Source organism: Lacerta agilis, chromosome 6 (assembly GCF_009819535.1).
Source record: "Lacerta agilis isolate rLacAgi1 chromosome 6, rLacAgi1.pri, whole genome shotgun sequence".
NCBI classification, from domain to species: domain Eukaryota; kingdom Metazoa; phylum Chordata; class Lepidosauria; order Squamata; family Lacertidae; genus Lacerta; species Lacerta agilis.
In genome coordinates, this window is record NC_046317.1 from 38,713,607 (window position 1) to 38,727,515 (window position 13,909).

Sequence of the window (13,909 nt, forward strand, 5' to 3'; positions counted from 1 at the left end):
AGTCCAGCACATGCGCCTACTATGTTAAGAAGCACTCTCACAATTATCCCCACATGCAGAATTTGGAGGGGGGGGAAATCCCAGGCAGGTGATCACCCAATTGCCTAAAAAGCTGCTGTTGGAACATAGGCATTCAAAATGTTTTTTTTCAGCTCTTTGCAAGGTTGACTCCTAAAGATCTGATGCTGGGTCTTTGGTATCTGAAATATTGTATTCAGAAGGCTACGCTTCTCTTCTAGAATGGTGGTTTACCTATATCTAGAGTCCCCAACATGCTCCCTGCCAACCTCAGGCGTTTTACTCATGTTTTTTAGCTTGGGGGGTTATTGCAAGGTTTGCCAGGTTTTTTCGAGGGTGTAGACTGCTTTTATTTTGTGCTTTGTTTTGGCATACGTGTAGGTCTTTTTGCCTCTTCTTGCAGGGAGGGTGTAGGGGAGGTGGTTCTGAGCACTGTCAGCTTTTCTTCCGGGAGATGAACATTTTGTGGTGCCCAAAACAAAGACTTCCGAACATGCAGATGGGCCCCCCCCCAAAGGTTGGTGATCTCTCTAATTGTATGATTATTGTTACCTTCCAAGCCTCGTTTTAATTTAAGAAGGTATCTTTCCACTGTGCAAGCAGCTGCATAAACGGCAACATACCCTTCTCAATGGTTTTCCTTTGCATCAGAACTTCAGGTCAGTTGAAGTATTGACGCTAAAAAGCCCGTAAGTTGTAATCAGTTTTAACTGACAGAATTAATCAATTAAAGGTTTACTTGATTAACGGTGAGTGCCAATTTAATTAGCAAGGTCAAATTTTAATTTGTGGAGTTAATGTAGGGGTAGGAAATCTTCTGTAGCCCGAGAGCAACATTCCATACCACATTCAATGGGGGAGGGCAAGGCCAAAGTGGGTGGGACATTGGGTGGAATACTTACCTTTGTATGGTAGGCTACATTCCAAAATTCATTGACACAGAAATTAGAGGTTTCTATACACAACACTCTCCATCTAAGCAAGTATCAGCTACAGTGCTAAAGAGAACCCAATAGAAGTGTTTGCATAAGTCGCCTCTCTAAAGGTGTCTGAGGGACACCCACTTCTGAACCATTTGCTCTGATACAGCAGTAAAATGAGAGGTTTTTTCCTGAGGAAAGCGCCAGGAGAAAACAACAACATTTGGACACGGAGCTTTAAAGCTCAGACCTGTGCTTAGAAACATGGCGCAAAAGAAAGTGTGCATGAGCCCTTAGATTGCTTTAGAAAGATTGGACAAATTGAGAGAACACATCAGAAGCTATTAGGTATGATAGCTAAATGGAACCTCCCAGGTAGGAGGGCAGTCTACCTTTGAATGCCCAGTGCTGAGCAAAGTATATACAAGGAAGAAGGGGCATTTGCTTGTATGTCCTGGAAGTGTCAGTAGTATAAGTAGCGTCTATCAGGCTACTGTGGGGAAGCAGGTTGCTGTATGGAATAGGCCTCAGTTCTAATCCAACAGGGCTGTTCTTATGGATTGTGCAGATTCCTCTGCGGACATCTGGCAGGTGAGCAATCCTGCCTGTCAGTGTACAGGACTAGAGTGCATTAAGTATTTCCCAAACCTCTGATCATTACAACAGTGTGACTTGGGCATATTTCAAGTGGAATAAGCTCGTTGATTAAGCTCCTTAGATTCATCTGCTTTCAAAATGCAAGCTCCTTTATGAAGTTTTGTAGAAGCACTACTAAGGAACTTCATAAAGGAGCTTGCATTTTGAAAGCAACATGCCCAGAGGGAAAAACAAATAAGTTGCACTCTATAATAAGGATCAATAACAGTGGGCATGGCTGTTCTGGTTTGGTGGGGGCGGGGTTTCCCCCTAGCTTGCTTTGAGATATATGGCTTTTCTCCACCAGCACTTTTGGCCTGGTGGTCTTTCCCCCAGAGGTTTCTCTGCTTGTGCAGTTACACTCTTGTTCTGCTGATCAGCAACTAGTTTTATGATAGGGAAGCTTTGAGATGAAGAAAAGGAAGAAGAGTTTGGATTGATATCCTGCTTTATCACTACCCGAAGGAGTCTCAAAACGACTAACATTCTCCTTTCCCTTTCTCCTCCACATCAAACACTCTGTGAGGTGAGTGGGGCTGAGAGACTTCAAAGAAGTGTGACTAGCCCAAGGTCACCCAGCAGCTGCATGTGGAGGAGCAGACATGTGAACCCAGTTCACCAGATTACGAGTCTACCGCTCTTAACCACTGCACCACACTGCACCAGTTGGACACTGGAGGGTCATGCGTCCCACCACCACCACTGCACCCTAGGAACCCTCTTGTCACAGCCCTCCATGCCCTTCTGTCTTGCCTCTGAACTGGTAATGGGGATATTCTTCTTGGTGCCAAATAAAGCCTCCAGCTGCCAGCCCAGCTTAATTCACAATTCAAAACTACACTAACCGACTGCTCATTCATGTTTTGTTTTGCTTGCCACTTCCAGCCCTGCACTTCAGCTGTTCTCCATACATGTGTGCACGCACTGACATTATTTTTATTTCACAGTTACCGCTAGCTCAGGGAATAAAATATGAAGAAAAAAGACGAAGTTCCAAACGAACTTGACTTTAGCTCAGAGAAGTTTCTCTCACTGTTTTGTTTTTCAGAGCGGTAGGGAAAGGGGATAGAGGTCTCTAAGTGGGGAAGCTGCAAGTAGGTCCCCTTCCTCTTTCTCTGTAGAAGCCCACGGATGCAGGGAGCCTCCACGTGTAAAGGCTTCCCCGCGATATGGCATCCCTTCCAACGTTTCCGTCCGCGCTCCCGCCCCCAGATTTATTGGCTGCGAAGGAAAACAGGCGAGGCCCGCCCGTTGCCCTAAAAGCCTTCTTTTGCCTCTCCCTTGAGCTGCTAGGGCTGCGGCCGGAACTCGCTCGGTCCACCTTAAGAGCGAGCGGTGAGCAAGCTGAGGTCGTGTGCGCGCGCGCTTTAGATCCAGCTGAGGGCAGGTTGCCAAGAAACGAGCTCCCGCCCCTCCTCCGCGTGCTCGAGGCAAGTCCGCGGCGGCTCACCGGAGAGGCAGGCGGCCGTGTCGATCCATTTGAGGAGCTGCCCAATGCTGAGCTCGCGGCGGTGGTTGGTGTGGCAGGGCTGCACCATCTGAGTCATCTGCACCTCGGTGGCATTCCGGTAACTCTCCATGGGCCCCTCGGGCGAGCTCTGAGGGGGAAAGGAGAGAGGGAGAGGGAGAGAACAAAGCAGTGAGTCAGGGCGGAGAGAGAGCAAGGCGCCGCCGCTGCCCCTGCCTGCGCCTCGCCGCCCAGCTGCGGTCTGGAAGCCCGATTTCCTCCAGTGTGTCAAGCTATGCAGCGCGTTTAGCACACTTATTCACACACCTATGGACGCGACATCCCTTCTTGACCCATCAAAAAGGGAAGCCCCCCACAACCATGGGCGTAGCCAAGCGGGAGCAGAGAGGGCAGCTGTCCCCTCCCACCATCAAGCAAATAAATAAAAATACTTAATGGCGAAAAGATTTTGACAGATTTTTCTCAGCACTTGGGGGGTCAAAAGAAAGTAATTAAAAACAATTGTTGGTATATTTTATTCTTAATCTGCTAGACAGAGCGTCCTACCCCACCCCACCCCCCATCATAAACCCCGGCTCTACACCCATGCCCACAACCCACACTTTGAGGACACCTAGGGGTGGGCCAAATGCTTTTTAATATCTATGGCAACACAAACCTCAAAACCGTGCTTTTGGGGGACTGAAACCACCTTAAAAAAGGTTAATGGCCACCAAATGAATTATTTCCCAAATAATGCACCCTTTTTCTGCCCCACAAATTCAAGGCAGTAGTGAAAACTATTTAGCAACTGACCAATCGCAAGCAAAACCAAACAGTTCCACCACATCCCCAAAACCAAACGCTTTTGGTTTTGGGGATGTGGTAGAAACACACCAAAATCCCTCCAACATTTACCAACCCTAATCCTGGGATAGGGAATCTGGCCCTCCCAATGTCATTAGACTACAGCTCCTATCATCCCCAAACACCAGCTATGCTGGCTAGGGCCAATAGGAGTTGGGAACCCAACAACATCTGGAAGGCCACAGGTTCCCTGGCCCTGTTCTTTGGGGCACGTTTGGCATCAGCTAAACCAAAAGCAGCTGTCAACTGGAAGCCAAAGGATGTGCCAGAATTCCTGATGCATATGCAAGGAATAAACAAGGATAACACAAGTGGCAATGCAATCCCTCAAACCAAGAAGCAAAGAAAAAAATTGGTTTGAACCAATTTGAGTTGCGCAATTATTATTTTTTTATAAGGCTGGTCTCTGCAGCTGCCTTTCTGTGAAAGCACTGTGCATAATGCCTGCTCAGCGACTTGATGCTTGTGCAGGCATTGTTATCCTCCCCGCCCCGCCCGCCCCAAAAAAAATACTAGTTCCTGTACAAGAGATGTGGGGAAGGGGCTTTATTGAATCCCAACTGACCACTATTGAAAATATTAATAACAGCCAGTAACACTTTCCCAAGACTAGTGTCAGTTACAGGTAGGTAGCCGTGTCGGTCTGCCATAGTCAAAACAAACAAACAAACAAACAAATAAAAATCCTTCCAGACTAGTGTATTACTGATGCTTCCTGATTTTCATTTGTGACTTCCTACCCAATGACCCTCCATCCTTAAAGAAATCAGCCCCGAGTGCTCACTGGAAGGATAGATCCTGAAGTTGAGGCTCCAGTACTTTGGCCACCTCATGAGAAGAGAAGACTCCCTAGAAAAGACCCTGATGTTGGGAAAGATGGAGGGCACAAGGAGAAGGGGAAGACAGAGGATGAGATGGTTGGACAGTGTTCTCGAAGCGACTAGCATGAGTTTGGCCAAACTGCGGGAGGCAGTGAAAAACAGGCGTGCCTGGCATGCTCTGGTCCATGGGGTCACGAAGAGTCGGACACGACTGAACAACAACAACGCAATGAGCCACCTTAAACCAAAGAGATATCCAGGAAGTATTTGCAACAGTTTCCAGAGGGCCATTGGTGTTAGTCTGTTCAGGAAAACACAAAGTCTTGCAGCACCTTAAAGACCAGCAAATCGGCATAAAATCTCTGACATTTAGTTATTGTGGGGGGGAGGGGGAACATAACTTATGGGTCTCAAAGGGACAGGAAGATTCTGGCCATTTCTACTCGGTATGCTGGGATTTATTTCATATAGTTTATAGTTTCAGATTTATAGGTATCTCTCCCTGCACAGTCTAGATAAATATGGATGTCATGATCTTAGATTGGCTGTTATTATTTAATATGTTTTGGGCTCTGTATGCTCTGGCTTTCGTTGGATATATGATGATGATTTTGTTGTTGTTGTTTATCTGTGGTTCTATCTTAATTTGAAAACTAATAAAAATAAACTGAAAAAAGACTTATCAAATCTAGTCTACAAAAGTGCATGCCACAACACAGTCCATCAGGTGCATGAAAGGTAATCCTTAAACTGCAGGTAAATATGCACACATAACATTTGCATTATTGGATTCTACTCACAAAGCAGGGTTGGTAGTAACACAAATATCTTGGCATTGGTAAACCACTAAAACACATAACACAATTTAAAAAAACCAAAACTTAACCAGCTTTGGGATAAAGGCAAGAGTGGAAGCTTTTCTTTCACCTCAGTGGAATAATTGGGATGTTCTTTCCTAATTGGAATGATAATGGTTAGTAGTCCTCATGACATGGAGAGAATTGTTTTCCTGCTCACAACGGGATATTTCAGAAACAGCAGCACAGAATTCACTCTCTTCTCGTGCTCCAGTCCACTTGTTCAGTGCATGGGTGACCTCTGCACAACAAGCGGAGCACAAGAATGGGCTGTATCATACAGAGTGTATACAACTGAGTGTGCAGGCCATACATACACTGCTTATGTAGTGCCTAACCCATGGAGGTCAAAGGGCACAATCTCACTCCCCTCCACAAACTGATTGAATGCGTGGAGCAGAATGTGATAGTGGCACTCTTGGCTATAATAACAAAGTGGGGAAGCACTTTTTGTACACAAGCTGTGCCGTGTCAGAACACAGGAAAGGCTTAAAATAAAGAAAGGTTTAAAAAATGGCACAGCATCTTTGAACAACTAGCCCCCAAGTTATTGTGCTGAGCCTCAGTGATGTTGAACAGTGAATGCGCCTATGAGACTTGCACAAGTACATTCCCTGATGCAATCAAGATGACAATGAATGAGTTATCTGGGGAAAGGATCACCTTTGCCCTTTAACCCTTTGGAAATGAGAGAGTGTTGAAACAATTGCATGCAGTAAAAAGGAACATTTGTGGATTACAGGCAGCATGCTTTTAAGCATGCACTTTTATGTGGGAATAATACAGGATGTGCCTGTGCACATCGCAGCGTAGTGTGCTTCAACTCTCCACTTTTAATGCACACACAAAAAACAGATGGCACAAATAACTTTTTAAAAATATCCATAGCAAGTGTGAGCCATGCACATGGGGGTGCAGAGAAAGAAAGGGGGAGGCAGGCTCTCCTTGCAATCTTCCTTTTGGCACTGGGAGTTCGAGCAGAGGAACAAACTTGCAGCATATACTTCAGACAAGACTTCAGACTGCTCAACATTACTTTCACCCAATATGGATATTAATACTGGTCTTTGGAAAATAATATACAAACATCCATTTTGTTTCTGATATATGTGCTGGGAGGCAACTATATATAGTGACTTCCTGATCAGTGTTACAGGATCAACAGGTATTTGTGACATCATTGCCCCATTCTATTTTACATTTTGTCTAGGATAAATGTGTTTTGTATATTAGAAAAAGAAACATTATTATTATTTTAGGCACCAATAACAGCCCTGAGGCAGAGCAGGGAATAAGAACAAGTAAAAGGTAGGCCATCAGGGCTTCGCATTGAAACGAAACTTCTCTCTGGCAAACCTACTACACCCTTCCTAAACATAAGCTATTCCACTTCACTGCTGTTATAACAGACTCCCCTTTCACATAAGCTTGGACACGAGAAGCTGGCAATTATTTGCTTTGCTGAAACACAAAAGCTGGGATTTGCTGAGAGGGTTAGGCGTTCAACAGCCACTGACATTCAGTGATTCTCGTAAGCCACATACACACAAAGTGGGAGTTGCCCTGGCTTAGGGTTAACCCCCCATTGTGGTCTACCCCAAAATTAATTCATATAAACACCTGAACTCTCGGAAGTGCTCTTTTCTATATAGAGGGGTCCTCCATCACCACACACCACATCTTTACAGAAGGACCTTTCCTGACTGAGAAAGGTGCTGGAGTAATGCAACATGGGCTATCCAAAATTGACCCTGGAGTAAATATGCATTTGGGGGGTATAAGCAGAAAAGACTGTTCCACATAGAGCTTTTTATCATTATTTTTGTTGGGGTTTTGGAAGATGGTGGAAAAAGGCAGTTTTTTAAAAGGGCTTGAGTTTTTTTGAATGTATGGGGGTGCGGTGTGGGGAGGTGTAAAACCGGAATCTTTCACAAAAAAACAGCCATAATGTTTAAATTGAAAAATAATAGGGAATCCAAATAGCAAATATGAGGGTGCCCACATGATAGTATTACAGTATAAAGAAAACAGAAACAAAAGGCATGTATGCTCCCTGAAGGTCCCCATTTGGTCAAAAGATGAGTTTAAAAATATATATGCTAAAATAACATGCTTTGTTGCATTTTGATTGGTCCCAATAAAGGTATTGCCCAATTGCGGATTTTAGACTTTTTAAGAAACTGTAAGCCTGGAGTGTGTTTTGTGATATGCGAACGTGTTTATTGTAACTGTACACTTAGAGCATCCTTAACAGATACATTAGCACATGATCATTCTGAATGACTCATCTACTATTTACGGTAGATCAAGTTACTAGCCTGAAATCCTTTCTCCTTGCTGTATTGCATGCAAGTTGAAGAGTTGGAGCCAAATCATATCCCTTGTATAAAAGGGGAAATTTCCATTTTAACAGGCTATTTCTCCCTGAAAATTGTATACGTGTTTGTTTCTAACAAACCATCTATACATTAACAAATGTTTTTGGTGTTTTTTTTAATTGCCCAGATAGTTTCTTTGGCTACTGTCCTGCACAGTTAAATTGCTCTTATCCAGCTGACTACAGCCAGGTTGAAGGTGCCTAACTGTGCAGAGGATACCGGCTTTGGCTTCTGCATTTAGTTTCTCTCTCTCTCTCTCTCTCTCTCTCTCTCCCTTCCCCTCCCCACTCTCATATATGTTACATACACATATAGACTCACACATATTACATAGAATTTAAATACTTGTAAAGATTATCGGTTATCTTGTTGGAATGTCATTAGCTATGGAAATATAATCAAACACACAGAGTGCAACTTCACAAGTTCTAAAATTATAAAGTCCAACATAAAGAAAAGAAACACTGTCTGTTCTTCAGATTGTTTTCTACAGAAAACACCTTGCTTGCAGGAAAAATGGGGAGAAGAGCTTTTAGACCTCGATCTCTTGACTGTCTTTTAATTTTTAGATTTTGACCCGACAGTTCCCCTTTTATACCAATATTGCAGCAAACTAATCTGAAGATGAGTAATTCACTAGACAGCAGACACTAGCCTAGAATTCTGGCCTGAACTTCCCTCATCTAGGCCTAGATGTGCCCCGCTCACTTGTATCATGAGGAGTTATTTGTCGTAATAGCTTGGAATTGACGCAACAGGGAAATAAAAGGAAGCAGATACAGGCTACAGTGGGAGCAATCTTCCCATTAAAACAGTTTCTCTGGGTCAACAACAACAGAACGCATCCCCTCCTCTTGGTCACAGATCCCACTTTTCTCAGTACTTCTAGGAGTGTTCCATTTAGATAACTGCTGATACAACCTAAGGCTCTAGAAGGACCGGTGTTTCCAAAGGCAGGTAGATCTCACCATCCTGCAGCAAAAATCACTTCCAATTTCTCTCCCAGCCATTGATTAACTCAGGGAAGCCAAGACCCTTTCGCTGATAATTAACAATACAGACATGCCACAAGAATTCTACCGGGCTGAACAAACGTCTGTTACAACTGTATGTAACTGGCAGCCACTTAAGTTAAACCTACTATCCAATTTCAAGTCAATTCCATGCCTACACACAAGTGATAAGCCAAGATACCTATATTTAGCAGCTTTGGGGCCACTTACAGACATAAGCCAACCAAATCAATCTCTCTCTCTCTCTCTCTCTCTCTCTCTCTCACACACACACACACACACACACACTTTTGATGTCATGTAAACTGTCGACTTGGCAATGTGGTTCTTAAGAATTTTGCTGCATTCAAGTGTATAGATGTAACAGGCAGGTTGCAAGTTGTTATGAGAACAAAATTCTATTGGAAAAACAAATTCAAGCAAACTTTTGAAGTACACATTCAACAATAATGTTTTCATACAACTTCCTTTCCAAAGCAAGAAGTCAAGCTGCTTTGTTCCACTACTGCTCTGTCTGCTGCTGGCTTTGCTGTTGGGAGCAACAACCTGAACTGCTCCAGGAATGCTGCTGCTCCTCCCTCCATTTCGGCTCCAGGCACACCTTGCTCACAGGTCTTTTCTCCTGGAAGCACGAAACCCAACTCCTGACATGAGTGTTACACGCCACCCCAACCTCATTTCGGTGTAAAATTCCAGGAGTCCAGGTGCTTGCCCAGGGTTCGTGTTCTCCAAGCCTTGATTAAATTCTAACATTTACTAAATCCAGGAATTGTGGGTGCCTTGCGCCCACAAACTCTGGCACCCAAACTCATAACAATACAGCAATAAAAAAAATATAAGCAGCACAGAAGTGGCCACACATAAGGGAACACTGGCAGTAAACAGGACTGAGAAAATGTTCGGTGCTCAGTTCATGGATTTTAGGGAGAAACAGTTCTGCTCTCTGCAAAAGCACCAGTTTCAAAACAAAAACTAAAATCATACAGGCCACCCCTACTTTTAAGCAGTTACCAGATCAGAGGCTTCTGGTTGTCTGAATACACATTACTATGACAGAGATTAAAGTGGCCTGGTGCTCATCTACAAGTAATAAGCAATTTAGGTCCATAACCATTTTTCTGTGCAAGAGTATTTGCAGTCATAATGATCAAATAGCATTTATGTAGGTGAAACAAAAGAACCTTTGATATGGCATTAAACATGCTGTACAGTGCATGTTTGATTTGATTAGGAGTAATGGTGGTTCCTTTATCCGCCAGTCAAGTCTAGTGAAGAGTAATGTTCAACACAAAAACTTACACATTCTCCTATACCAGTTTGTTAGTTCCCTAAAAAAGGAATAAAGCACAATCCTACCTTACCTATTTTTCAGTTCCCATACTTCATTCTCCAATATGGCAACAATAGTTTAGGCTTATTAATCAAACTACTCCAGCCTAATAGAGATAAAAGATTTGAGCAGTGACACATGGAACAAGTTTTGTGGGAGTGTTTTGGAGAGCACTGCAAGCAAGCAGAGACAGGGCACAACGCGCAGGTCAGTGGCCACCTGCTTTCTTTGACGAACAAGTTTGTCTTGTGCTCTGCCTAGAAATCTCCACGTGCCTCACATGACTTCAGCCGCAATGCCAGGAGTGAAACGTCCAGAAGCTGCCGAAGGAGAGCAATTTAGTTACAGCCCAGGCACCCACATGAGAGTGAATCAGAGCGAGCCTCTAGGGTGGTACTCCAATTGAAAAGGGATTGCTGGGTGTCATTGCGACAGCAAATGGAGATAATCAAGGGCATTGTTTTTCTGAAATGAAGCATGGGAAGCGTTTAAAAATAGAAGAGAAGATTTGGACAAAAACAGAAACCTCAAGCCCATACTTTAGCCCAAATTGTTCACGATCTGACATTCCACCAACCTTCCTTCCTCAGGCTGCTGTTTTGGAAACAGGCCGGCCAGTGCCAGAGACACAAATGCAGCAGTACGAGAGGGAAAGAGAAAAACTCAATTTTATTTCTGATCTTTGTAACCTGGATTCTTGTTGAGTCTAGCAGTAGCAGTAGAGCTGTTTGCATCCCTACGTAGAAGCTGGCAGTCTTGGCATAAATCAGGAAAGAAAGCTTCAGCAGGAGCAAGAGGGAACAGAACTGATGATAGCACCAACTTGTGCTTTTCCTTATAGAGATAACGTGAAGCAGCCATCAACAATATTGAATTGAAAGGTCTGTTTTAGTGCAAATCCAAGTCCTGTATAGCAAGATGTCTGCCTTCAACTGCCACGGCTCCAGCACAACAGGGAATGGCTCAAAAAAATCAAGGATGGTATGGGGCAGTCCAACTTACACTCTAAACCAGTGGTGACAGCCCCTATAACCACACCCCCAAATAGAGTCCATAGCCATGCCCCTCCAAAGATTCCTGGGAGCTGTAGTCTGTTAAGGGTGCTGAAAGCTGTTAGGAGACCCCTATTCTCCTCATAGAGCTACAGTTTCCAGAATTCCTTGGGAAGAGGGATTGTTAAACCACTCTGGAAACTGCAGTTCTGTGAGAATAGGGCTCTCCTAACAACTCTCAGCACTCTTAACAAACTACAGTTCCCGGGATTCTTGAGGGAAAGCCATGACTGACTGTTTCAAGTGGTATGATACTGCTTTAGATGTATAGTGCGGATGGGGCCATAGAATAGTGAGGTGGAAAAGAGCAGAGTAGTGTACTTGGGCTGTGGAGAACTGAGTCCACATTCTTGATGAACCATGGAGTTGGCAGTGCGACCGTGGCCCAGTTATTGGTCTGAGCCTAGTCTGCCTAACAAAAGGCATCATGGGTAAGGCCCAAACTGTCCTCCAACCCCCAAAGTGAGACCCACTGGCAAATTTTGTTTACTTAATAAATAAATATATTGCCCTTCCTCCTAAAGGAGCTCAGGACAGCAGGTACTGCTCCAGCAGATATTGCCATTGCTTCTATATTGCATGTAGCCTCTGCTGCATCCCTGCTTTCAGCTGCATCCATAAGCTGCCACAGCAGCTGCATATGGCTTGCAGCATGGATCCTCCAACTTAAATGCTCACTGCTCTAATGCCCTGTCTATGAATCCGTTGGCAGTCATGTGGGCTGAGAAAAAGCAGAAGGAAATTAAAAATAAATAAATCTGAATGCCCACCACCAACCTTTGCACCTTTCATTAGCAGCGGGCCAGAAGAAGGGGGGGGGGAATCAGTTATGCAGACCAAGACCACCCCTAGAAGAACAATCATTCAGAGCAAAGACTTTCCCAACTCACAATTTCAATAGGAAATGCAGCTCTTTTCCCAGGCAAGTCATCACATCCTGAAACTACGCAACACGAGGAAGGAGCTTTTGTTAAGAACTGAGATGTCAACTAACTAATTGTTGTGGCAGCAGGATTCAAGACAACTGAATTATTTCAGCACATGAACAAAAAGGCTTCACTCAGCTTCAGTAGAACCAAATTCCTAGAACATCCTGCTTGCCACAGAATACAACGAACACACAGAAGAAGAGAGTTTGGATTTGATATCCTGCTTTATCACTACCCGAAGGAGTCTCAAAGCGGCTAACATTCTCCTTTCCCTTCCTCCCCCACAACAAACACTCTGTGAGGTGAGTAGGGCTGAGAGACTTCAGAGAAGTGTGACTAGCCCAAGGTCACCCAGCAGCTGCATGTGGAGGAGTGTAGACACGAACCCGGTTCCCCAGATTACGAGTCTACCGCTCTTAACCACTACACCACACTGGCTCTCACAGTACAACAATGTCATTATCTGACCACGGGACAGCTCACATTTGTATGCCAAGGGCTTCCAAATAAAGTTTCTTTGTCTGCATTATGAAGTCTCGATGTGATGATTGTGCAGCTAAAGTGTATCACATCGAAAGTACTGTATACCAACATTTGGTATTTTCATAGTGGCACATGGGCATGTCTCTACTCCTGCATGCCTCCCTTAAGCGGCTGTGAAGAGTTGTTTGGAGACAGGTGGAAACACCTGCCCCTTAGGCATGCCACTGTCTGGGCCAAGTGGGCCACAGAGTGGCATTAGTGTGAAATGATGAAGATGCTGGCTTCCAATGGAACTATCACTGCATTTCAAGGGCGTTACGCTTTTCCATCGTTGTGAACCTTAGCACGTCCTGTGAGCCCCTTTGACTCTTCATCTTTGTCTTGGCTTGTCTCGCTTGGCCCTTCTTCAGAGCGAGGTGAGGAGACTACCAGTGCTCCCTCTGCTAACACAACAAATGTTAAGTGGAGGGAGAGGGGCAGTGTGCATGTTTGCATGTGTGTGTGAAACTGCTACCCGCCAGCCCTGCTGAGCTCCTTCATCTAGCTAAGAGAAACAACCAACGCAAACTTTCCCAGCCACTGATTTCACTGGTGGTTCTGCCAAACTACAGGGTCCTCAAAGCAGCAAACCACAAAGAACACATGGCACGTGTTGAGCACACCTTTGAAGTACATAACAGAAAGGATGCAAAACAAAAATTTGAGAAGCGCCATGTCTGAAAAGAAGAAGAAGAAATTCACATGTACACTAACCTGGAAGTCACTTCCATTGGGCATAGTGGAAGCTGCTTCAGAGCAAACATGCGTAGCTGCATGCCTGATACCTGCTATTCCTGATCTTCCAGCAGCTAAACCTCAAGTAGGAAGCTCCCTGGAACTAAACTAAGTACAGGGAGGGGCTAAGTGGACTGTCAAAGAATTATATACATTGCAAGCACATAGCGTGCAAGCAATAGTGTCTAGATTTTCCAATTGCATGTGAATACTGGCTCGGAATGTGAAACTCACATCCCTGGCAACTGCCCATGTGATCTGAACCTCAGAGATTGACTTTTTTCAGGACTATTCAAACAACCATTCTGAGAAGGACTGCAGGTGCCAAGCAGAGGCACAGGGGCGTAGCAAGGGGGGGCATAGGGGGCGGTCCGCCCCATTTTC

The 13,909-nt window shown here is 44.5% G+C and overlaps 1 protein-coding gene across 6 annotated transcripts in view; it reads right to left on the bottom strand.

Annotated features, from left to right (window-relative positions):
• Positions 1–13,909, bottom strand: part of ACOT11 (acyl-CoA thioesterase 11) — a 96,758-nt gene that overhangs the window by 30,565 nt on the left and 52,284 nt on the right. For 5 of the 6 annotated variants that reach the window (XM_033152051.1, XM_033152050.1, XM_033152049.1 and 2 more), the window contains one exon: positions 3,025–3,172. In XM_033152051.1, coding sequence (XP_033007942.1) covers positions 3,025–3,172 — 148 coding nt within the window. Of the gene's footprint in view, positions 1–3,024; positions 3,173–13,504; positions 13,609–13,909 lie in introns of those variants that run through there. The other variant, XM_033152052.1, reaches the window with a different exon arrangement.